This window comes from Heterocephalus glaber, unplaced genomic scaffold (assembly GCF_053883595.1).
Source record: "Heterocephalus glaber isolate CG9 unplaced genomic scaffold, H.glaber_assembly_v1.0 deba00000122, whole genome shotgun sequence".
Taxonomy (NCBI): domain Eukaryota; kingdom Metazoa; phylum Chordata; class Mammalia; order Rodentia; family Bathyergidae; genus Heterocephalus; species Heterocephalus glaber.
In genome coordinates this window covers 73,764,630-73,790,716 of record NW_028258138.1, presented here as the reverse complement: position 1 = coordinate 73,790,716, position 26,087 = coordinate 73,764,630, and the positions used below count along the sequence as shown (strand labels likewise).

General features: G+C 49.5%; 1 protein-coding gene across 4 annotated transcripts in view; it reads left to right on the top strand.

Annotated features, from left to right (window-relative positions):
• The window catches only part of Adcy5 (adenylate cyclase 5), a 147,602-nt gene that overhangs the window by 73,615 nt on the left and 47,900 nt on the right, over positions 1-26,087 (top strand). For all 4 annotated transcript variants that reach the window (XM_087216193.1, XM_087216192.1, XM_004873619.4 and 1 more), the window contains exons 2-5: positions 9,968-10,117; positions 12,705-12,826; positions 23,782-23,893; positions 25,244-25,371. In XM_087216193.1, coding sequence (XP_087072319.1) covers positions 9,968-10,117; positions 12,705-12,826; positions 23,782-23,893; positions 25,244-25,371 — 512 coding nt within the window. The remainder of the gene's footprint in view (positions 1-9,967; positions 10,118-12,704; positions 12,827-23,781; positions 23,894-25,243; positions 25,372-26,087) is intronic.

Here is a 26,087-nt window from a genome sequence, read left to right as displayed (position 1 = left end):
GACTCTTCTCCCATTTGCCTTCCTCTACCTGGCTCTGTAGGCATTTGAATTCTCATCTTATCTCTGCCAGTCGAAGAGAAGTTTCTTCAGCCTTCCATGCTCAGAGTAAAAAAGCAGGTGCTTTTTTCATTCTTTATCATTTTTTTCTGTTAAGTGTAATACATACAATAGAAATGTTGGAAAGTATTCAGTGATCTAAAGAAAAAAGTACTCATAATCTCACCACCTAGAGACATTGCACCGTTAACATTTTAAATCTGTGCATTTGGAAACAGGGTCATGGTGTATGTGTAGTTAAAAATCACCCACGGTGTTTTCTTCCAAAAAAAAAAAAAAAACCCTTAAAGGCTTTTAGCTATTCCAGCATAGTGTGCACCATAATTTATCTGTTTTTCAGTTGTTCAACATTTAGTTGTTCCTAAATTTTTAAGTTGATAACCATCCTTGGGCATACAACCCTGTCCCAGCTGCTGAGGTTTCCGAAACATAGACTTCCGGGATGGGGCTGACTTACTGGGTCAAAGGGTGTGAACATTTTTAAGGTTCTTCAAACATATTGCCAAATTGCTTTTCAGAAAGATTTTACCAGTTTATATCCCCATTGACAGTGTGAGGGTGGGTGGAGGAGTTGTTCCATTGTATTCTTGCCAGCACTATTATCATGAGAAAAAAAAAGCTTTGCTATTTTAATAGGCAAAATATTGTTTGTATTTTTTGCTTACATTTCATCTCACGTGTTTATAAGTCATTTGTACTTTTACTTTGAATAGCTTGTTCATCTACATTACCCATTTTTTGTTAAATTCTATTTCTTTCTATTTCTTCTATTATAAAATACTTGATATGTTAGGGATATTATCTCCTCTGGCTTTTTTTTTCAGACTGAATGTTTCGGAAATGAACTTGATGATAGAGGTCAGAGACTGTGAGGCCTGTGGTGATTATGTCCTCTTAGCCACTTCTGTGCCTGTGCCTTTGCCAGCCTTGGTTTCCTGTAGGATGGGGGCCAGGTGGCCACCTTTGAGGTTTCCCAGACACCCAGCACAGTGCTCAGCTCAAGTCACTCAAGCAGTGTTTGTTGAATGAATTAAGAGGCTCTCCTGTTCATGTAATTACTATTATAGTGGAAGCTGTTATTTCCCTATGAGATGCACACACAAGATGAGATCTTCTCCCTGGGAATAGTTAACTAAATATAGCAAAAATAAAGTGTGCAGTGTGTCCACTTCTCTCTAAAGGAACAGCTGTGCAAGAGTATATTATCTCACTTGTCATTATTGCTATTTGTTTTATACGTTTAAGGGAAGCAAAAATCGCAATGAGAAATCACTTCACTCCACTAGCATGACTATCAATAAAGACAAGTGTTGGGGGAGCTTGTGGAGAAAGTGGGACCCTCATACATTCCTGGCTGGAATATAAAATGGCACAGCTGCTTTGGAAAACAGGTGGATACTCAAAATGTTAAATGTAGAGTTTCTCTGTGACCCAGGAATTCCTCCCTCAGGGTTGTACTGAAAACATGCATCCTTGCAAAAACTTGCACATTAGTGTTTATTACAGCAACATTATTCGTAATAAACCCAAAGTGGACAAACTCAAATGTCTGTAACTAATGGAAGATAAATAAAATGTGGTTGATTCACACTCTGGATTATCATTTAGCCATAAAACGAAATAGTGCAAGTCACCACATGGATGAGCCTTTTAAAAAAAAAATCATGCTAAGTGAAGAAAGCCAGAAGTTACCTATTATATCATTCCATGAATATAAAATGTCCAGAATAGGCAAATCCATGGAAACATAAAATAGATTAGTGGTTGATAGGAGTTAGGAGTGGGGTGGAGTTAGGAAATTGACAGTGACTAATGAGTATAGGGTTTCTTTCGGGGATGTTCAAAATGTTCTGGAATTAGTGATGATGGTTGCATAACCTTGTGGAAACACTAGAACACTGAGTTGTATAATTTAAAAGGGTGAATTTTATGGTAAATGAATTAGATCTCCATAAAAAATAATTAAGAGCAGTTATAGTAGTGTATGCCTGGGCCTCATTAGTCAGCGGGAGTCCCTTGGAGAGAGCCTGCTGTGGAGGCAAGGCCCCAGGATGCTCATCGAATCTGGCAGTGGCTGGGAGTTGGTCACTAATCAGTAGTACTTTATGTGACCAAGATCCATGAAGAAGGCCTGGGGCACCTAGGACAAGGGTGAGAGAAAGCTGAGTGTTTCATTATTAAATAGAATAAAACAAAACTGGACCTAAATTAAGTTGGGATAAATAACAGCTCAGCACAGTGGAGTCGAATGAGCTCTGAGCTCAGGATAGTGGAGCTGTGGTCTTGATTTGCCATCGCCTTGCTGCATAACCTCAGGCACAGCCAGTGCGTGAGCCCCAGTTTCCTCCTTGGAAGAGGGTCCTGCTACCACCTGACTATTTATCTGACAAGGATGTAATGGGGGTGAAATGAAATATTTCACATGAAAGCATTTTGGAGCCTGGAAATAGCTTTGTCCAGGCGTTATGAGATACTTTTTTTCCCTCATACTTTGGTTTATTTTGTTTTTCCTAAAAGTGTTTTGTTTTCGTGGTGTTGGGAGGGATTGAACCTAGGGCCTTGCTCATGCTAGGCAAGCACTGTACAACTGAGCTATACCCGAACCCCCTCTAAAAATGTATTAAACAGATGCTAATTAGTACTTTGTTCGTATTTCATGTTCTGATTTTAGTAATGTTAAAGATTCATTAGTCAGCTAGGATCATATGATAGATTAGTGCCTTCCAGAGACATCAAATTAGCTGGTGCCAGCACAAGAGCTTGGTGATGAGAGTCCTGAAGGGTTTTTGAGCAAGAAAGTGTGACTCTAAAGGTGCCATTCAAGGATCTCTGGCATGGAGGCTGGAGATCTTCAGGAGTCAAGCTAAGCTCTCGGGGGTTCCTGAGCCATGATCTCTGAGTAGTTAGGTCCTCTGCAGTGGAGAGGAGATGTGAGGGCTGGGCGTGTTCCTGTTTCCCCAGAGCCCAGGGATGGAGCTGGCTGTCTCCCTGAAGGACCTCGTCACAAAAGCCTTAGCAGAGATACTGTGATGTTGTTCACCAGAAACACATAGAGCAACCTGATTCTTTGTAAAGGAACATTCTAGAGCTGTCACTATGATTTTTTTCTTAAAGTTTAAACATGTCGTATTTTTTAAAAAGGTATTAAGCACCTAATTGAGCATGGTGCAGTATACAAGGAACCGTGCTGATATGTCTTCTAAGAATATATAATTTAAGCTTATTTTCCCCTGATTTATTTTATTTTACATCTTAATAGGATTGCACTGAGGTCCCCTGAGCTTCCCACTAGCACTGTGCGGGACAAATGAAGGCTGGCGTGGGAGGAAGGCACTCTTGGCAGGCTTGGCAGCTCCTTTATTTGGGATTCATGTGGTTGTTAGCTTTGTGTGTTTGTAAACTGAGAAGGGCCTGGAATAGGGAGGATTTGTACCTTTGGTTAGAGCTGGGAAGGATACACCTGGAGGAGAGTGCCTTCCCCTTCTTCACCCTACAGTAAGGGAGCCACTCTCCAGCCCTGGGGTCCCCCTGCGGTGGGTGGATGTAGAAAATGGCATCTCTCCTCTTTGGCTTGCAGTTTCCGGGGGTGATTTTAGACTCTGATATCTGAGGGTGGTCTGTTTACTTCCTTGCCAGCGGCAGGCACCACTACAGTGGAGAATCTGGAAGGGACGTGGGGTGAAGTGGATGCTGGGCCCCCTGAGTGTGCTGGAGCCTGAGGCATGGAGGGTGGTCACAAATGGGGGAAGCTGGTGTGGCTTGAAAAGGCTCGCTAATAGGGTGGCCAGGTAAAGTCCTTGTCATTAGAATTTCAGATAAACAGCTGATAATTTTTTCAGTATAAGTAGATCTTATATATCTCGTGGGATCTATCTGTACTAAAACATTATTATTTGTCTGAAATTTAAATTTAACTGAACCCCCACCGCCATGGCCGAATCTGGTTTCTTAAGCAGTTCTGTGTTCTCCCATCCCTGTGAACCGGCCACATTTCCAGAGGTAAGCTGACTTTGCCCGAGCAGGAGCCACAGAAAAGAGCAAACTTCACGGGGGTCTTTCTCATCTCTCCTCCCTAACTCATTTCCTTCTATTCTAGATCTCCCCCTCTTTGCCATGCACCTTTCGCAGGACCTTCGATCAGTCATCCCATTTCAGGATGTTCAGACCTGGCCAACAGTGTCTGAGGCCAGCTTCTTGGATTTCTTTGATTTCACAAGGAAATCAAACCCAAGCCCCGTAATCTCACACACAGGGCCAGATCAAACCTGCAGCTTGAGGGGAGCCAGAGATTGGGTTGCAGAAGTGCTTGGGCTTGAGAAGCATTAAATATTCATGGGCACTTTCCTTGGGTTTAGCTCCTGAATATAGAATTCCAAAAATTCTGCCTCTGGTGTAGTTTCTCCTGGTGTGGTTTCTCCTGGTGTGGTCCGGGGGTCACCTGCACCCATGCTGTCCACAGGGTTCCTGTGAAAAGCAGATGCTGGGGCTGCACCAGAACTGAGGTTGCTGCATGGTCTGACCCTTCTCGGTTCTACTTGGTGTCATGTGGATATGTGTCACCCCCACCCCGTCTCCTTGTCTGTCTGTCTTACACACACACCATGTACACATGTTCCATGTGAGGCTCCCATGGGGAAGACCAACAGCCTTTCAGGTAGGCCTTGTTTATCTGCTGTTGTGGTCTCAGGGTGAATGCCTGTGATTAATTACTAATGGAATCCTTTGCATAGGACAGGGCTTATCTTTAGAGTGTGTCCCCCTCCAAGGCCATGGGAAGAGGCTCAGTGGTATTTGGTCACTGTTTCAGTAGTGCACAGAGAGGAGCATGTGGACATACCACCCTTACAGCCAAGGTGTGAGATCCTGTGCACCCTAGACTCCTTCCCAGGTGTCTGTAAGCAGAATGCCATCAGATCTTCCAGTGCCTCCTCTCTATTCATAACTGGAGTCTCTGCTCAGGGGCCTGAGCTCCTGTTAAGACCTGGCACGTAGATTTCTGCTTTTCAGCAGATGGTGTGACTGAGCACACACATGTGCACATGTGCATGTGTGTGAGAGGTAGTATTAATCTCCTTCACTTTCAGGTACAATGTGTTAAAATCCCCCTTGCTCAAGACCCTCTCTTAAACCCCAGCACCCCCATGCTACTCTGGGCTCTGTGTTTAGTGAATGGCACAGGAGCACTGAGGCATGACAAGCTTAGCAAGACCATTTGGACCCCTATTGAGTTACTATGCAGTGTTTTACCTGGATTTGTACCTTCTGCTTCTATTGGCCTTCCGGCTGCGCGAGGAGTCAGATTACATACAGCAAGAGAGACCCAGAGGATTAGTACAGAGATGCTGCAGAAGCTAGTCGATAATCACCTTGGCATCTTGTCTCAAATCACCTCAGGCTTCTCTCTCTGACCTTGGAAAGAGGAAAGGCCACCCTTTCCCTGTCCAGCCAGCTCCTCACATTCTCTCTTCTGGTCTCTTGTTCTTTTTTTGTTTGTTTGTTTTTGTTACCGGGGATCGAACTCAGGTCCTTGCGTTTGGGCAGCAGGTGGCAAAACCACTGAGCTAAATTCCCAGCCCTCTTGTTCTTTTTTTCATTAAGGTAATTTATATGTGATAAAATTCACTCTAGTTCTGCAGCTTGAACAAATGCATGTAGGTAGGTAACCACCAACACACTCAAGGTCCCATCACCCCAGAAGATTCCTTTTGCTGCCACTTTGTAACCATTCCTCTCCCCACAAAACAACTGATCCCACAGTTTTGCTCTTCCCAGAGTGCCATATAAATGGAATCAAATGGTTGTAGTCTTTTGAATCTAGCTTCTTTCATGCAAGCATAATGTATTTGAGATGATCCATGCTGTTGTGTGTGTCAGTAGCTGAGTAATTGTCCATAAACATTCAGGCACAGATTTTTGCATCAATGTAATTTTTTATTTCACTTGAATAAACACCTAAGAGTGAAGTCACTAGGTCACATGGCAAATGCATGTTTAACTTTCTGAAAAATTGCTGAACTGTTTTTGAAAGTGGCTGTACCAGTTCTCATTCCTAGCAGCAAGGTATAGGAGTGTTAGTTCTGAATTTTCTCCAGTGTTTGGTATTGCAGCTCTTTTTTCTTTTCATTGCTAACTTAATTTACCTTTAGTTATTCTGATAGAGTATAGTAGTATCTCACTGTTTTTTAAATTTGCATTTCCCCGATGCCTAATGAGGTTGAACATCTTTCCATGCTTATTGGTCATCTTTGTATCTTCTTTGGTGAACCATTGATTCAGATTTTTCACTCTTTGAAAAGATATTTTGTTAGGGGCCGGGAATTTAGCTCAGTGGTTCCGCCAACTGTCTTGCAAGTGCAAAGTCCTGAGTTTAATCCCCAGTACCAAAAATAAAAAAGATAGTTTGTTTACTAATTATTGCATTTTGAGAGTTCTTTATGAATTCTGGGTATAACTCATACCAGATGTTATTTGGAAATAATTTTTCCCATACTGTGGCTTGTTTCATTATCTTAAGTGTGTCTCTCTCTCTCTTTTTTTTTTTTTTTACCTGAGTTGGGGTCTCACTGTGTTCCTCATGCAAGCCTGAACTCATGATCATCCTACCTCAGTTTCTCCAGTAACTGGGATTACAGAGTCATAACATCACACCACCTTTACAGTGTCTTTTTTTTGTTTTTTAAGGTACTGGGGATCGAACTAGGGTCCTTGTGCTTGCAGGCGGTGAAACCACTGAGCTATATCCCCGGCCCTGTACAGTGTCTTTTTAAGAGTAGATAATTTTAGCCAGGGCTAGCTGCATATGCCTGTAATCCCAGCATGAGGCTGGGTGGGGCAGGAGGATACCCTTGAATTCAAGGCCAGCCTAGGATGCATAGTGAGTTCAAGGGCAGCCTGAACTACATAGTGAAACCTTGTCTCAAAAAACCAACCAACAAAACCAAAAAAAGAGCAGATATTTTTAATTTTGATGAAGTCTAGTTTGTCTTTTTTCCCCTTTGATCATTTGTGGTTTTGGTGTATAGATATCCAAAAATCACTGCCTAATCCAGTGTCATGAAAATTTACTCCTATCTTTTCTTCTAAAAGTTTTATAGATGTACCTCTCACATTTAGATCTCTGATCCATTTTGATTCTTTTTTTTTTTTGGTACTGGGGATCGAACTCGGGACCTTGCGCTTTCGAGGCAGGCGGCGGAACCACTGAGCTAAATCCCCGGCCCTCCTATCCATTTTGAGTTAATTTTTGTATACGGTGTGAAGTAAGGGGTCCAACTTCATTCACTTGCATGCAGATAGCCAGTTAACCCAGCATTATTTGTTGGAAAGACTGTTTTTTCCCCCTTAAGTTGTCTTAAAAATCTTTGTGAAAATTAACTAACTACGGGCTTGAGATGTAGCTCAGGATTAGAGCACTTGCCTAGCATATGGAGAGGCCCTGGATTCAATAAGTGGTACTCCTTCCCTGCTGCCATCAGCTATCCATAAATATAAAGGTTTTATTTCTGGACTCAATTCCATTCCATTGAGCTATATCTGTATTCCTATGCTAGTATCGCACTGACATAATTACTGTGGCTTTAGAGTAAGTCTTAAAATTGAGCAATGTCTTTCATTTCCATCCATCTTTTTCAGAATTATTGTGGCAATTCTCATTGTTTCTACTGCAATTGTTTCATCTATAGATCAGTTTGGGGAAATTTGACATCTGAAACAATATTAACAAATACCATGTGTTTTTTAACACATGGTATGTATCTCTCCATTTTTATTTAGGTCTTTTAAATGTTCTTTTGTCAGTGTTCTCTAGCATTTAGTGAACAGGTCTTGTACATGTTTCATTTGATTTATACTTTACATCCAGTTTTGTGCATTTTTGGTGCTCTTTAAATGCTACCTTGAAATTTTTCACTTCTGCTTGTTCATTGCTTATGTATAGAAATACAGATGCTTCTTTCTGTGCAAAACCAAATGTACAGAAATACAATTGCTTATATCCTATGACTTTTCTAAACTGGCATATTAATTCTGGCAGTACTTGTTTTGTAGATTCTTTGGGTTTTCCCACATAAACAATCAGGTTATCTCTAAATAGTGAGTTTTTCTTTTATAGTTTTTATGTGTTTTCTTTTTTTCTTTTATCTTTCTACAATGTTAAATAGGAGTAATGAGAGGGAAAACAGCCTTGTTTGCTTTGTTCTCTGTTCTAGGGGAAAACAGTCTTCATTAAATATGATGTTAGCTGTAGTTACTTTTTTTTTAGCTGTAGTTTTTTGTGTGTCATTGATCAGATTAAGAGACTTTCCTTCCATTCTTTTTTTTTTTTGATACCAGGGATCAAACTTGGGCCCTTGCGCTTTCGAGGCAGGTGGCGGAACCACTAAGCTAAATCCCCAGCCCTCCTTCCATTCTTAATTTGGTGAATTTTTTAAAAATCATGGGTATGTGTTGCATTGTCAAAAAATTTTCGTAACTATTGAAATACCATATAGTTTTTCTATTTTAGTCTATTAATATGGAGAAAGTGATTGAATATTTGAAATGGAACCAGCCTTCATTTCTGGGATAAACCTTTCAACCATGTTGTGGTATTATGATGTCCTTTCCTATCTGAGGTAGCTCCTTGTTTTCTTCTTTCCAGCTTCTCCTGTCTCACTCCTATTTTTATCATCTGGCACCTTCCCCTTTCCTTTCAGCTCTCCCCTAACTAGAATACCCTCCAGCCTTCACATCCTGATCTCTCGCCTTTCCCCTTGCTTAGCAGTACCCAGGGACTTCCCAGCGGCCTGTTCTGAGGGTGAATTCCAAGTTCCTGTACAGCAGGGGTCTTCTTACCTTGTCATAAATAGGTTTTCTTGCACCATATGTTTACATACAGTGATGGTGATGGGATTCCGGAGTGGAGGGTTGAGGTGGGAGGTGGTGGGACCCACAGGTCAGCAGGAGCAGCCAGCAGAGATGTGGAGCTGACTATCTGTGCAGCTTGCTCCTTTCACACAGGCACATCAGGAGACATGTGGGGCTCAGAGTACTCTTCAGCCAGGAGAGAGCCAGACTTTGAAGTGAGAGAAAGTCTCTTTCTCTTTGCACCCAGGACAAGCTCACACTAGGACATATCTAGGGAAAGATGGTATCACAGCTGGCGTGGCACTCCCATGGCCTCCAGGCCTGGGCTGGCGAAGGACCCTGCTGAGGGTCAGGACCACCTGCAAGCTGTGGTGAGAAAAGCCTTCAGGCAGTGCAGACCTGAGGTGACGACGGAGCTTAGGTTCCAGAGACAAAGATGTTCTTAGAAACAGCTTAGGAAACATTTTTTGGGCCATTGCTGAGTACTAAAGTCCTAGAAGATAGCTCTTTGGAATCCAGACCAGTATCTTCCTTACCCCAGTGCTAAGGGAGAACCCAGGCTCATAGTTTCAGGGGATTCAGTCCATGGTCAGCTGGCTCTAAGGCAGAAACGTCACGGAAGAGGGCATGGTGGGGCAAAGCTGCTTAGTTCATAGTGTCTGGGAAGCAGGGGAATAGTGCCAGAGCCAGAGCTATATACTCTCCAAAGCCATACCTTCAGTGATTCACCTCCTGCAAAGAGGTCCCACCTCCTAACAGCACATTCATCTATAAACTCATCAATGGATTAATCTATCCATGAGTATAGTGCTCCTGTGATCCAGTCATCTTCCAAAAGCCCCACCTCTGAACACATGAGACTTCTGGGGGAAATTTTAGATTTAAAGCATCACAAGCTGGGTGTAAGGGATCCTTGGCATTTGTTTGCTGGTGGCTAGGTGTGTGTTTGCTAAGATGTGGGCTGGGAGCTCCATGGTTTGGGGTTGGGGGGATCAGGATCAAGCCTCTGGTGACCAGGACCTGCTCCAGGCCTCAGCTCAGTGTCCTTGTCTCTCTCTCTCTGCAGCTTGTTTCCAATGTCCTCATTTTCTCCTGCACCAACATTGTGGGTGTCTGCACCCACTACCCAGCTGAGGTGTCCCAGAGACAGGCCTTCCAGGAGACCCGGGAGTGCATCCAGGCACGGCTCCACTCGCAGCGGGAGAACCAGCAGCAGGTGAGTGAGGGCCTCCTGGCCCAGTAGCCTAAGGACAGTGAGGCCCAGCCGCCCCCCCCCCCCCCAGGGCTGGGCTTATCACAGCTGCCCAGCCCACCTCTGGGGTAGATGAGTGCTTTCCCTGAGGATGCCCAGGGTTCGATCCTCAGCCCTACCTGCCCTCACCCATGACCCCCTCATTCAGCTCTGTGGTTTTTGCAGAAGCCAAGCTGCAGGATGGTGCATCCTCCCTACCAGGCCCCCCACGACTCAGAGAGGTGAAAGCAGTCAGCATTTCCACTCTGGATTAAGGTGCTTCTCTCGGGGAGACAAGAGAAGAGAGGGGACAGGTGCTGTCAGCCCCGAGGCACCCCACACCTGGTTCTTCCTCTCTGTTCATTTTTGGGTGAGGTTGGTTCAGCAAAGGAAGATAGTTCTGTCTCTCCCCAGACTGTCCTGGGGCAGGAAGGCTGGCCATTCACAGGCCCATGGACTCGGATCAGGCTGTTCCCACCCTGGGGAGTGGGTCTTGCTGGCACTCAGGTCTGGGTCACCACTGTCCCCTCTCCTGTGTGTGGACCAGGTAGAGGTCTGGTAACAAGATAGTATGGAGCTATGAAGCTCCCAGACAGGAGGTTGGGGCAGGCAGCAAGCCAAAGAGTGACAGTGGCATTCAGCAGGGCTGTGGGTCTCCCACTGCATGCGGGCCAAGTAGGACTGTCATGAGCTGAGGTCTGGCAGACAGGTCCTCCCTCAAAACCCTTAGCTATATGTGTGCCAGGCCCCAGGGCAGTCACCTTTGAGCATGGGGACAGGAGATGATGGTCCAAACAGCAGTGGAGCACATGCCGTGGCCAGTCTGGTGCAGTGCGACCCCACTGCACTGTTAGCGTCTCTGGCTCTGGATGTGTGCTAGGTGGTTACAGTGGCCAGTGACATCCAGACTGCCACCTGAGGGGGTGCAGCTCCAAAGTGTCTCCAGGTCCTATTCAGTCCTGCATGTCCCCACTTCCCTTTGAGCACTGCCTCAGTGGCCATGTGTCTTGCCAGGTGTCCCACTTAGACTAGTCTGAGGCTTGACTGTCCCCATTCACTCTGGCCCTGTCTGGACTCCTGGCACAGTCTCTTGAAGGAAGCCTGGCTCAGCAGTGTCCTGGAGTCTTCCCGCTGTCCTTTGTCAGCAAGCTCACCTCACCTCTGGTACACAGCGCTCTGCCTACCCCCAAGCCTGGCACTCCTTAAGACCCCATCTCTTCTCTGTCCAGGCCCAGTGCCTCTGCCTGGGACTGGGCACCTTCCTTCCTCTTCATGGGAGGACCACCCCCTCTGACTTCTGGGCCTCACCCCTTGTCCAGGACAATGATTATTTTCCAGCTCATTGTAGCTTACTTGCTCTGGCCCTGGCCAGGCTGTACATGCCACCAAATCCACAGGGATTTGGCGCAGAAGCTTTTTGTCAAACCATGTTCAGGGCCAAGGCACAGGTGGAGTAGGGTGGTGGGTCAGGTTGATTTCTGAGGCAGACCCTGCTCCTTGGCAAACTGGAGGAAAGAGCTCAGACATCGGGGCAGCTCTTAGGTGCCTCATGTAAGGGGATTTAGAATTGTGGCCCTGTCTGCCCCTGTTACCTAGCCCTCAGCCCCAGATGTGGTTACAAAAAAGGAATGTTTCTTGTGAATCTAGTTTGTAGCACACTTTCTCCCAGTTGTCCTCTGTCACAGAATTGTCCTTTAGTTCCTGCTCTCACTGGTAGCTGAGTCCGGTAAATGTCAGGTGGCTTTCAATGGTTATGTGTGTTGATGCCTGGGGATACCAGACAGACTGAGGAGAGCTGCATCTTTCACTGATTTACCAGTTTCCCAAGCATAAGGCCCTGTGCATGGCACTGGAGAAGACACAGCTCCTGTCCCCAAGGAAGCCTCTGCTTGCACTCACCAGAGGGAGGCACCCTTAACCACCCTGATGTACTGGGTAATCAGGGCCTCTGTAAGTCTCCCTTGGGCTGGTTTGTACTTCTCTGGGTCCTTCACTGTCAGCTTACTCCTCCCTTGCTTGGGCCCTGGTCCCCTGTGGAGTTGAACTCCCTCATCCCTGGTGTCCAAAAGCCATCTCTGCTCACACCACTTCCCCCCAGCCTCAGTCATGGCATCTCTGCTCAGTGACCCCAAGTGATGGGATGCTTTGAGACTCTCCGCGCCCAGAATGATGCCTGGAACATGCAGATGCACAATAAATATTTGATGACTGGGACTGAATGAATCTCATTTATTGCTGTCAACATTAAACGTTTTGGCTCAGAGTTCAGTGGCTTCCCCAAGGTCACACAGCACCTCAGGTTCTAACCCACGGTGCTCTGCTCAACACCTGTAAGTTCACCGGGAGTATCCTCAGTGCAGCATGATGGCAAGCCAGGGGAAGGACCAGAGTGTGTCCCAAGGGGATGGGAGCCCCAGGGCACGACTCCAGCTATACACAGAGGTGCTAGCCTTGCAAGTCTCAGAACCCAAGAGATCTTCCAGGGCCCTGCCTGCAGGGGCACAAGTGTGGACAGGAGGGAACTCATCAGGAAGTAGAAGGAGTGGTTATGAAGCCAGCCCTTTGTCCTCAGGAGCGGCTTTTGCTGTCAGTCCTTCCCCGTCATGTTGCCATGGAGATGAAAGCAGACATCAATGCCAAGCAGGAGGATATGATGTTCCACAAGATTTACATCCAGAAGCATGACAACGTGAGGTAAGAGTAAGGCTGGGAGAGGGGTCAGCTGGCAGGATGGGGAGACTGGATGGCAGAGGAGACACCCCGCTTCTTTCCTTTAAGGGGACACAGCCCAGCAGGGTGGCTGGGGGTTCTGGAGGTTGTGTTCGCAACAGGCCAGCCCTGCCCCTCAAGGCTGGAGTGAATTAGCATTGTGCACAGTTAACTTTCTTTGGAAGCTGAAGGGGGCAGCAAGGATATAGGACAGGATAGAGGAAGAAGGGCAGAAAAAAACAACACCAGTTGTTAGGAGAACCCAAGCCTGAAAAGGGAGCCAAAAAGCTTTGGCTTGGGATTGCAGTCTCCATTGGCACCTGGCAGCTTGCTTGCCTTCCTTATAAGCCCATGCATACCAGGCTCAGCAAAGGCATTACCACCTTGCCACTGATCTCCCCACATCCCTGCAGGGTGGGGACAAATGGCACTTAGGGTGTGTGGATCAAGCTCAGTATGGCTGAGAACCTTGGCCAGGCCTCCTGCCAGTAGTGGTAAAGCCAGGGTGCCCTGCTTCAAAACCCACACCCCCTCACTGTGTCTTTGCTGCCTCTCTAGACAGAAGTTGCTGACAGCAGGGACATGCAAACAGATGTAGATTAATAGGGTGCAAAATCTGCTTATGAGTTCCACAGGGACATGGAGTGTGATCAAGTGGCCTTTATCCAACATGGCTCCCAGAGAGTCCAGCAACCCTCTTGGACCCAAAAGCAGCCACTGTGGGTGCTTTGAGAGGGTTACTTTCTCCCTGGGCGCTTCTGCCTTAGAGCTGAGTCCTCTGAGGTCAACCGTCGGGGCTTGGGCTGCATTTCCAATAAAGGGAGTCAGCAGGTGGTGTAGATTGTTATGCACACACTCGAGTGCACACGGAGTCAAGGTGAGATTTATGGCAGCAGCAGGTGAGGGCAGCACTACTACTGTTTCTGATACTCAGGTCCCACAAATATAAGAGATTGGCACTGTTATCATCCCTATCTTACAGTGAGAAAACTGAGTCATGGAGTTTTGTTTTTTTTTTGGTACCGGGGATAGAACTCGGGTCCTTTGGCTTGCTTGGTAGGCAGGCAGTGGAACCACTGAGCTAAATCCCTGTCCCAGAGTCATGGAGTTTTATAACTTGTCCATGATCCCATAGCTAGTGAAGTAGGAAAACTGCCCCCAGAAAGCATTTTGACTTCAGAATTTTTATCCAGCCTGACTCCTGGCAGATGGAGTTTTACACTAGGAGAAAGAGTTTGGATACAGACTCCAGGAAGGTGGTTTGGGGAACCCTCAGGCCAGCTTCCAGGGTATATGTGTGTCCATGTGACTCAGGAGCCACCAGGGTTCCCTAAAGTCTGGGGTCTCTACCCTGGGACATACAAAGAGACAGCCTTCCTTACTAGGACAAATCCTAGAAGCTCAGGTTCCAGATGGGAAGGGGTGGCTGTAAAGCAGCCCTGACATATGTGCACCGAGCTCCTGACCACCCCTTTCTGGAATTTTCTGTCTTGGTCCTGTCTGCATCAGCCCCTGGCCCTGGCATTGTCCCCTGCAGAGTGTGGACAGAGACACACACTTGATTGTTCTTAGCTCTGCAGAGCCTTTTGCAACATTCACACAAACACGCCCCAAGGAGATCCAGGGAACTTGCTGCTCAGAAACAGCCTGGCACTGAGGGCATAGGTTCTCAGCCTGCCTTACACTTGTTGTCCAGTCCCTGCCCTCCTGACATGTTCCCTTTCCCACAGGGCAGGCATCATCCTGCTTCCTGTCTCAGGCTGCCCCATACTCCAGCAAGGAGTTTGGCCTGAGAGTTTGCTAACTTAGGCCTCTGTCACAGTGATTCCTCAAGGCATGGAACATCTCAGGTGATGTTCCTTCCTTACCCTCTCTGCAGAGGCAGTGACTTGGGGTCAATCACAGGACAGTCCTCTAATCAGAGTGGCCTGAGCCTGAGCCTCAGGTCCCTGCCACAGGGGGAATTTCTGTCTCTGACATATCAGGATCAATGACAGCAATCAGGAGAGAAATGAAAGAAGAGACAAACTTAAAGAGTGCACAGTGTTCATGGAGAAAAGGGGCTGGCGCACGTCAGAAGCCAGCCACCAGCAATCATATGCAAATTTCCCGCCAGTGCTGCTTTCTCAGGGCCATTAGCCCAGCATGCAGCCTTGGGTGAAGACACAGCTCTTGCTATGTCTCTGAGGTGGGATTGGATTTTGGCTTGGGCCAAGGGTTGAGTAGTAATGGGGTAACATTTACTTTCAAGACAATCGATGGGGACTAGAGATGTAGCTCAGTGGTAGAGCACCTGGCTGGCATGTGTGAGGCCCTGAGTTTGCCCCCCACCCCTGCACTCCCCCCACACACGTGCACGCGCACACACACACACACACACACACACACAGACACTCTTTGTGGAGCCAGTGGGTACAGAGTTTAGGCATCCTTGCACATCATCCTAACTCTGCTGTGTCCTGATGGTGTGACCAGAGCAAGTTACAGCAGCCAGGGAGCTGCTCTGAACCTCTATTTCCTCCTCTGCAGAACAGCACAGCAAGAGTACCTTCTTGGTAAGGTTGTAAAGAATGAATGGAATAATATGAGAAAATGCATGGCATAGTATTTGGCACATAGATGTTCAATAACTGGGTGGTGCGGTGGTTGTCATTACTGTTATTTCCATGATTGCTATCACACTACCCAACAGAAAGGCCTGGGAGCCTCTCTCTGGGATTGGAAGGGTGGTGAGTCATGTTCATCAAAGCTGCTTGGGGTTGTAATATTACAGAGGGTGATGACATGCTCTTCTCCAGTCCCTCAGGAGCAAGGCCATGAGAACAATAATTCAACTCCACGGTGATGGATAGGGCCGGATCTAACCACTGATAGGGTGCTAGGGAGAAGAGTGTGACCTGGGCAGCAACAGAGTACACAGGCCCACTACCCTCTGTGGTTTCACAGCATAGAATTCCTGGCCAAGGAGGCTGTGGGCTGTTTTGATGCTGGGCTGAAGCAGGCCAGAGGCCAGGGAGCCCCTGGAGATCCCATCCCAGAGGCCCCAGAGGTCTCTTGTCTGATATGTGGTGACAGATGGATCATGTTGCTCCCTCTGGCTGAGTGGCTCATTTGTGAACTCCCGCCAGGATATCAGGCCTGTGGTTCTCAAGCCCCTTCCTCCATCTCAAATACCTGCCTCTCTGCAGCTAGCAGTGCAGGGTGGCAGAGGGGTGGGCAGGGTGGCGGGGGTGGTGGTGGTGGTGGTGGGGGGCTATGCCTTCCTCCAGGCCATGCTCCAGGGGCAAAGAGGTCTCTGGGAGCTCTGCCTGGGAGGAAGGAGACTAACCAGCCTCAGAGGAGCTGTAGGAAGGGCCCTCCAGAGAAGGCACCACATCACGGAGCTCAGGTAGAGGTGGACACAGACAGACATTGGTGCTGCCTAGCCAGCCTTGCCAAGCAGTCACATTATGGCGTGGAGCAAAATGAGTGTCAGCATTGAATACTCTAGTACACACCCCAGGTCTCCCACCTTGGAGCTCTGGGAGATTGGACAGGTCACCTGGCCTGAGTCTCATTTTGCCACCTCTAACCTGGAGATAGATGCATCCTTCCACTTGACTGTTACCTCTGCCCTACTGGGTAAGGACCGCAGGGCCACGACGTAAGGGACACACACCCCCTCAGACAAGGGGAAACGCCCCTCTATTACAGAAGATCCACTAAACAAGTGTCAAGTTGCCAAGTTGTCACAGGCCTGCCTTGTTCAAGGCCCTCTTCATGGGTGGTGACCCGGGGCGGGGGCATGGACTTTGCAGGGTACAGATGTTAAACAACCAAGGGCTCAGTCACTGTCACAATAGTGAGAAAAGGTCCATGAGGAGAGTGTAAGAGGGGCCCAACCTGGCTGTCATGGGGTTGCTGGGAGGGGATGGGAGGCAGGGTGACTGTCAGCCAGAGAGAAGGTCAGGTGAAGGGACAGGGAAAGCCAAGGCTTTGCTAGAGGCTTCTGAGTGAGTGGAACTCCACACCTGACCTAGCTGGAGTCTGGTGGGTTTTAAATGTTGTAGATGGCATGGGATGGGCAAGAGATCATTCCAGACTCCGCTTTGCAGGAAAGGAGAGAAGACTCCCTGGTCCAAGAGTCACTGTTCCTGTCAAAGAAACCGTCCTCACAGGGCTCCACCTGTTCCCACTGTCCACCCCTCTGTCTCTGGGTTCAGGATGGAGTGGGGTGGTGTCATAGTCTTGGTTCATCAGCTGGAATCAAAGCTTCATTCTCAGGCACCCAGAAGCCCGGGGGGCTATAGGTGGGGTCCTGGCAGAGTGGCTGCCGAGCTTGGCCTGGGGTGAGGTAACCAGCCCCCTTACACACACACACACACACACACACACACACGGAGATGTGCAGGGTCCTGGAAGTGGGGTGCCTGCCCTGCTCCCTTTCTCCTCTGATCTTTCTCTCCCTAACACCTCCCCCCTTTGAGGTTATTATCTCCTCTCTTGTCTCTTTCAAGGACTTGGCTGCATTCCCCAGGTTGCTTTGGTGTCTGGCTCAACTGTGGTGCGGTCCTGAATTATAATGACCACATGACAGTGTCTGAGATGCTCAGATACCCAAGGGGGATTGTTCTCCCCTGTGGGCGGAGGGTGGAAAGTACTCGGGTCATGTCCTCATCCATCTGACTCAGGATGAGCAGAGTGGCTGGAAACACCTGCACTCCTGTCTCAGACACGGTGTTGTAGAGTGGGCCAAGCTCCACTCCCAGAGCAGTTAGAACGCGTGTTTTCTTTATGTTATTATTTTATCCACCCCACAAATATGTACTGAGCTGCTGCAGTATGCCAGGCCGTGACTATGAAAAAGACATGGTCCCTGCTTCTTAGGGAAGGAGTACCCAGGGCCGAAGTGAGACTGGGGCTATTGGAGTGCTATGGGTCCCCCTGGGGGGTGGAGCCCTTTAAAACTACTTAATTATTATTTATTTATTTTAGTTGTGGTAAAAAATATATACAGCATAACATTTATCATCTTTAAACATTATCATGTTGTTTGTTTGTTTGTTTTGGTACCGGGGATCGAACTTGGGTCCTTGCACTTGCAGGGCAGGCAGCGGAACCACTGACCTAAATCCCTGGCCCTATCATGTTTTCTTTTTTGGTACTGTGGATCAAACTCAGGTCCTTCTGCTTTCAAGACAGGCAGCAGAACCACTGAGCTAAATCCCTGGCCCTAAACATTTAAAAAAGTGTTTTAAAAAGTGTTTAATTCAATGATATTAGGTACATTTACATTACTGTGCAACCCTTTCTGGAACTTTTTTATCTTCCCAAACCCAAGCAGTGTGCCCCGCCCCTCCCAGACCCTAGGAGCCACCATTCCGCTTCCTGTCTCTATGGATGTGGCTGCTCTAGATGCTTCACATATTTGGAGTCATACAGAATCTGTGCTTTTTTGGGATTGGCTTATTTCGATTAACACAATGTCTTCAGGCTTTGTCCACATCGTTAGCATGTGTCAGGATTTCCATCCCTTTTAAGCTGGAGTGATGCTCCTTGTGTATGTGTCACGAGTTGCTTATCGGTCCATCCTTAGGTGCCGATGTGGGTGCTTCTAGCTTTTGGCTGTAATGAATAACGCTGCTCTGTGTTGTACACATTCCTGTTCACATTTCTGCTCTCAGTTTTCTTGAGCCTATGCTCAGAAGTGTATCATTAGATCACTAGGCAATTCTGGATTTAATTTTTCAAGGAACCACTGTATTATTTTCCCCATTTCTACCATTTGACCTTCCTGCCCTCAGAGCAAGGGTTTCAAGTTTCTCCAGGTCCTCACCTGGGCCTGACGGAGGCTTGAGTTTGTCCTGGGACAAAGAATGCGATCAGTAGAGAATGCAGCCAGCAGGAGCAAGGACCTATTATTTTAGCTGTCTACACTCAAAATAGGGAGCCCTGGGGGGACAGAGTGGGAGAGGAGGCAGCACAGAGAGGCACTGGCTGATGGAGCATGTCTGGCTGTGTCTTTGACACATCTGGAGTCAGTTGTGATTTGTGGTTCTGATTCTATTCGGGCATAGGAAGGGTTTTTCAGGGCTGGGGTAAGTCAGGGAACACATCAGGAAGGATGGGTTAGAATCAAGTCCTACAAGAAAAGTGTGATTTGTTTTTAACCTGTAAAAAGCAAACATTTTTATTATACAAAGGATGTATGTTTGTAGAAAAATGGGAAAATTAAGAGCAGTACAGAAAAGAAAACAAAAGCACCCAGTATTCCACTGAGCACTGCTGGCTATGGGTGCAATGCCTTCCTCCTCCAGGGACTGCTCGTCTAGGGAGCGTTTCCTCAGGTTGTCAAGACTAAGGGGGAATGTCCAAGCTGTGTGGGTTGGAAAGGTTGGATTTGGGGTCATGGAGAGATGGGTGTGCACAGGGCTGCAAGGCTAGCAAAGTGGACTCACCTTGACCCCAAGCTCCTGGGTGCCTCCTCTTGGGCCCCACTTGGTGAAGGAAGGTGTCTTGTCCCTGAGAGTAGAGGGTGCTGCTTTCTCAGGCAGGATGCTCCTGTTGGTGGGATTTGTGCCTTCTCGTTTGCTGCTCCCCCATTTCCTTTCCCAGCTGGTGCTCTCAGATAGCCCTGGGCTTGCTGCCAGCTCCTGTACCCCTCTCTAACCTGTTTCCTACCACCCCTTGGAAAGCAGCCCTGTGGTGTCTGGTCACACCCGATGGTGCTAACTCACCTAATGCATGTGATGACTTGTTGCTTCTGCTTTACCTCACCAGTGACCCAAGTGATTCTCCAGGCTGAACTATGTAGAGCAAAGGGAGAGCGTACACCTCAGGGCATAGCTCTACTGGGCACAGAGAGGTGGCTGCTGATGTAGAGGCTCGGCTCCTCCAGCCTCCCAGCACACACACCAAGGACTTGCACAGTGTTTCCTGCCCTATAAGGCCCTGCTCTCCAGCACCACCAGGTCCTCAGGGCAGCATCCTAGGAGGAGGGCTGTTGCCACACATCCCTATGCCCCCTGGCCCAGTTTGGGTATAGGATGAGAGGCCTAGTCACGCCCAGGACCACAAGGAATCAGAGCAGCTAGTTGTCAGCAGTGCCAGCCACCCAGGCACTAGTCCTGGGTGTCCAGCGATGCCACAGGATGTGGCTCTGCATGCGGGAGAAGGGCCAGATGCTGACAGCTTCATTAAGTCGCAGGCTCTGCTGGCGGTGGGAGGAACAACTGTGAGGAAATGGCTGTGGGGAGAGCTGAGCTGTCACTGCCTGGAAGGCAGGAGGTCCTGTGGTGGTGTTGGGATGAGGAGCCTCGGGCTCCCTCTTTGGCAGTAGAAGGCAGGCAGGTGTCAGTGACAGTGACAGGGCAGGACAGAAGGGAGACAGGCCAACAGCATGGACCTGGTCCTGTGGCCAAGAGGAGCTCTCAAGTGGGAGCCAGTTGGTGAGCAAGCACCTTCCTGGGCTATACTGGGCTGTGAAGTGGCCTTCAGAGTCTCCAAGGACACTGCAGGAAGCCCGGGCCAGCAGCACAGTCAGCCTGCTGGTGGGGAGGGGGCAGAGTTGGTGTAGCAGAGGAGCCTCCAGAGGTGACAGTCGCAAGCAGAGTCCTCCCCCCACAGTGACAGAGAATGGCACTTTGCCTCTGAGAGGAGGTGGGGATGTGGGAGTGTCAGCTTCCCAAATGTGCATCAGAGTCTGTGGGGGTTCCATGGGACCTAGAGACTTGGCTTGAGCTTCTAAGCCCAGGTCAGAAGCGCTGCTCTGAGTGCCTCCTCCCTGGCTGGCTGAAGACCACCTGCCTTCTTGTTCCTTGGCAGCTGGTGTGAGCCTGGGGCAGGTGGAAGGCACCCAGGATCTGCAGGGAGGTCAGGTTTCTAGGCCACTTGGTGACCTCCACAGACCCATGTATTTTTCCTGTCCCCTGGCCCAGCCCCAGGGAGCTGCTGTGTATTCGGTAACCTGCATGCTGACATGTTTGCCTGGGGCCATGCAGTCCTGACTCTTCCTACCCTGGGGAGTCTGTGTAGCCTCAGATGCAGGTGGATGGGCCAGTGAGGCTGGTGTCTGCATTTGAAATACTAATGTCAGCCAAGGGGACATTTGCCAGACCTATTCTGTGGCTCAGTGCAGCTGATTTTGACCCCAGCTTCTCTTAGTTCTGATTTCCTGAGAGGTCAAGAAGGATTTCTAGGACAACTGTGGAACAGGTGCTTTGCAGAGGCTAGGTGAGCCAGGGTGGAGAGGGGTGGCCACTGAGAGCCAGGGTGAGAGGTGGGCAGGATGGGGTCTGCCTGCTATCACCCCAGCTTGTGGATGCCTGCCCAGCCTCCCTGTGGGCAGACAGGTGAGCCCATCCTCCAGGCAGACATGGGCATCAGAACTTAGGAGAAAAGGCACAGTGGGCTCCCCTGTCCCCCATTTCTCCCCCTCTGCAGTTGTCTCTGCTGACCCAGGCTGAGATCAGAGGACTTGAGCAGCCAGGATGTGGAAATGTTTGGCCATGGGCTGCCCTCCTGTGCTTTCCTGGCAGGTGACAGCCTCTAGCCCTGGGCTGTGTGCCCTGGTGATCCTGCCCCCTTCCACACGCCCTGCAGTGTGCCTGTGTGTCTGGTGAGCAGCTGCTGAAAACGGCCCCCTTCCCGAAGTCCTGCACCTAACCTGGCCCACCCGCAGCAGTGCACCCGAAGCCCTCTGCTTCCCACCCCCTACAGACAATGGCTGTGTGGCTGGAACAGTGTACTATTCACTGGCTCTACTCCCGAGTATGGAGCCAGGTTGCCCATGTGGCCTGACTCAACATTTCTGCATTTCAATTTTCTCACCCGTAAGAGGATAGGAACCTCATGGGGTGGTTGGTGAAGCCTGAGTTAGCACAGAGAAGAGCTTACAGCAGTGCATTTTAAAATGTAGGCTTTATTACGATTCGGTACGGTGAGGCCTACAGATCAGGAGATGATTGCCCTTGAAAGGATTGTTACAGACCCCAAGAGGAGGGGACATGTCACATGAGGCCACACAGGCACCAGGATCGCCCAGGAGGCAGGGGAGGGCAAGGGACAGAGACCCCCCCACACACACACATAGAACTTCATTGAGCTTTCCTTGGAAAGGTATGGTGAGATGGGGAAAGGAGGATTATGCTTGGCCACCTTGAAGAGTCATAGATCTGAGGTTTGGGAGCTGTCCCAGGCGATGTGATAACCTGTCCATGGGATGGTTAGGGCAGGGGCGTCGGTCTCTAGGAGCTCTTGCTTGGTTGGTTTAGATGGGAAGGCGCACACTAAGTTGCATTGTTTCCTCCCTCTCTGGGAGTTGTCTAACCCTGGCAAGGTCTGTGAGACCTCCGATGTCATAATGTCAGAACAACAGCGTGCATGCTCAGGGCTTTGCTCACGCAGTAGGAGCCAATGGTGAAGTATTTGATGAGTGCGTCCTCAGTTGATTCGAACCTTCAACATCACAGTACATGTATACTTCACTCTGCAGCCCATAAATACAATCATAATTTGTCAATGTTCAATAAAAATAAAAATAATACTTAATACATTAACACACTTTTTTGGGGGGAAAAAAGAGAGAAGAATGCATTCAGGAGCCAGGGGTGTGATGGGAAGAGCGCAGGCTTGGAGGAAGCATCCTCTGCCCAGGGCGCCAGGACCTGATCTGCCCGGCTGTTAGAGGACTCAGGGTGTGAGAAGCCTGCAGCTCAGCGCCTGACCACCGGGAGTGTCTCAGAGCAGGAGAGTATCACACTCCTGTCCCCCCTTTAAGACAAACTCCAGGGGCCCTTGTGCATTTTTATCCATGGGGCTTCTCCTCTAAGTCTGTTTCAAAGGAAAAGGAAGGGCCTGGGGTTTAGCTCAGTGGTGCTGCGTCTGCCTGGCAAGCGCAAAGTCCTGAGTTTGATCCCCGGTACCAAAAAAAAAAAAAAAAAAAAGGAAAAGGAAACCATTTTGAAGCTCAGGGACATTTTGAAGCCACAGAGAAGGATGAACGATCCATAACCAGCGAGCCGACCAGGAGGGTGGAGGCCTGCTGGACCTGCTGGGAGTGTCTCCCTCTGCCTCCTCCCTGGGCCTCTCAGCTGTCCCTCCAGAGGACTTCCTGGGATGGGGTCTGCTTAGGGCCTGTGTCCCTTCTGGGTGGGCCTGGGAAGTGGTACTGCACAGCACCTGGCCTGCTCAGAGGCCAGTCAAGCGCTGGCCAGCAAGGCGATGGTCCCATCAGGCACATGCTTAGCCTCATGTCCTCTACCTTCCTGTCCTCTTGGGAGCTGAGAGAATGGAGAACAGGAACAGGGTTCCTGGGCAGCATCCTCAGCTCTCCAGGCCGAGGTGACTGCTGCTCAGCAGCCATTTGGAGCCCCCAGGACTCCTGCTGGCCAGCAGCCCTCCTAAGGTCTGAGGTGCCCCATGTGGGTCCTGGAGACATCCCCTCCCTCGGCCCTCTCTCACGGGGTCTGCCTCAATCCCTGCAGACTGCTCTGTCAAAAGACCAGACTGATGGCTCGTAAACAGCAGAAATTGACTTCTCATGGTTGTAGAAGCTGGAGTCTGAGGTCAGGGTGCTGGCCTTCTTTTAGGTTGCAGATGGCCGTCTTCTCATATCCTCACATAGTGGGAAGCAGGAGAGAGGAAGTGGCCTTTCCACTGAGCTACGTCCCCAGCCCTGTTTATTTATTTTGAGATAGGGTCTCACCAAGTTGCCCAGGCTACGCTCAAACTTGGAACTCCCTGCCTCAGCCTTCCAAAGCGCTGGGACTATAGGTGTGCGTCACTGTGCCCTGTCTCTTCTTGTAAGAGCACTAATCTGGCTACTTGAGGACCCCACCTTTGTGGGCTGATCACCTCCTAGTGGCCCTGACTCCTAACCCTGTGACGTTGGGCACTGAGATGTATGGATCTGGGGGACCCAGACACTGTAGCAGGGTCTTCCTCCTCTGCTGTCTCCCCAGCATCCTGTTTGCTGACATCGAGGGCTTCACCAGCCTGGCATCCCAGTGCACTGCCCAGGAACTAGTCATGACCCTCAACGAGCTCTTCGCCCGCTTTGACAAGCTCGCTGCGGTGAGTCACCCCGACCTGGGGCCAAAGGGCAGCTAGGTCTAGACCGTCAAAGGAAGGCCCCATGGTCAGGGACCCAGGGTGGGCACATGACAGTGTGCTCTCAGAGGTGCTGTCGGGAACTGGTGACAGGCAGAGGGGTTGCTCAGGCTGGGGCTGTGTCCCCATGTCCCCATCAGCCCTGGCAACACCAGTGTGAGGGCTTCTGTGGGGAGCCCCCCACCCTACTGCAGGAAAGGGGGTGGCAAGGCCTGCAGGTCACCAGGTCCAAACTCCCAGTGGAGTTTCTGTTTGGAGTAAATCAAACGCCACAGTCCCATCCCTGATGAAGTTGGCCAGAGTGATAAGACAATGAGAGCGAATCCCCACCTGACCTGCAGGGAGCCATATGCCACCTCCAGAGTCCTCCAGAAAGAGGACTCCCCCACATCTGGACAAATTGGAAGTAAGATCTAGCAGGGAGTGTGGAACAACACGTTCATTCATTAAGTGCCTATTTACACTGTCCTCCTTTCCCAGCCCGTGGCCATTGCCACATAGGATGCTAGGACAGGTTGCACACACGAGGCTGCTGCTTGTCTGATGGTAGCCTTGCACCCCTGAACTTGAACAAGGCAGATGGGGGCACACTTGGTACCCGGCCACTGGATGTATCTCACATGAGTCCAGGTTACTTAGGCACTTGAATCTCAGAGCCGTCCTGGCTTCGCGGAGTAGCTTTGGGAGCCAGATTTGGGCTGGTCATAATTGATGATTAATGACATTCTAACTGAATGCCAATTATGGATTGATGGTGGCCTGCTGGGGGACCCTGTAGCACCTGTCACTTGGCAGCAGCAGTGGCAAGTGCTTCAGCTCTGCCAGCTTCTTGACACTGGTTCGCTGGTTTAATGAACTCTTAGGTCTCATACAGGCTGAGGGTCAGGTGAGGTTTTGGTTCAAGGTCATTCCTGCCTGCTTCAGAAAAGCTGTTGGTAGAATCTTGGGCCAAGAGTCAGATGTGCCCCTGGGACGCTGAGAAGGGCCAGGGTGCTCACACCCAGGTGTGTGGCCTTCCCTGCACTGACAAAGCTGCCTGGTTACAGAGCCGCCATGCACCCCAGCAGTGTCTCAGAGTGAGCTCCCAGGCCTCTGTGAGGCCTGCTCAGCCTGCCCCCATCCACTGCCCTCCTCCCCTGGGCCTCCTGATAAACCTGGTCTGGGGCCAGGTGGAGCTCTAGCACTGGATAAGTGCTCACCACCCTAAAAGGCAAGTTATTCCAGGCATGGGGCGAATCTGTTTGCTTTTCACTGCTGTCTCTCCCACTTCTCTTTCCCACTATTTTTAATTATGAAAATGAATTTGCTTTCCAGGAGAATCACTGTTTACGCATTAAGATCCTGGGGGATTGTTACTACTGCGTCTCAGGGCTGCCTGAGGCCAGGGCCGACCACGCCCACTGCTGTGTGGAGATGGGCATGGACATGATCGAGGCCATCTCGTAAGTGCCGACCTCAGGCCTGTCCACTCGGGGGTGCTGTCCCCCAGCCTGAGTGAGACTGACCAGCCAACTGGACTGATAGAGAAACGGTGGGGAAACTGTGAGGCAAAAGCTGTCTCCCAGGGACCCATCTGGCCTTGCCCCAACCCCCAGTTCGGGTCTGCACCTCCAGACTTTGTGCCTCTCTGGGGCTCCTTCACTCCCAACAGCCAGGGCAGCTTTTACCCCCAGTGAGGAGGAATCTGTGCTCCATCCAGTGCCTCCTGCCTGCTCACAAACTCCCAGCTGGTGGAGGAAACTGCTGCCCCCCGCACTCCTCCCAGATGGGAGAGAGTTGAACAGCTCCGCAGGCCCACAAGATTCAAACACAGGGGTTCCATTTTGAGAGAATCTCCCCCTTCTTGTGAGCAACAGCAACAAGGTTCTTGGGCCAGTTCTTGGTCATTGCGGGTCAAGAAAGGAGCCTTGGTCATTGAGTCACGCGGACTTATATATGAGTTTATATATGAACCAAGGAAGCAGGCAGTGACTGTATCCAGATTCAGTAATTTTGGACTTCAGAATTACCCTGAATAGGGGCGATGGAAAAAACAGATGGCAAGTTGAGAGGTCAGAGTAGCTGGCCAGGGAACTGGCCTGGTCCGTGGTTGTGGGATGGTTCTGTTTACCAAGTGCCCCCTGCAGCCTGGGCCGGAAAGTCCCTTGCCCAGAGACAC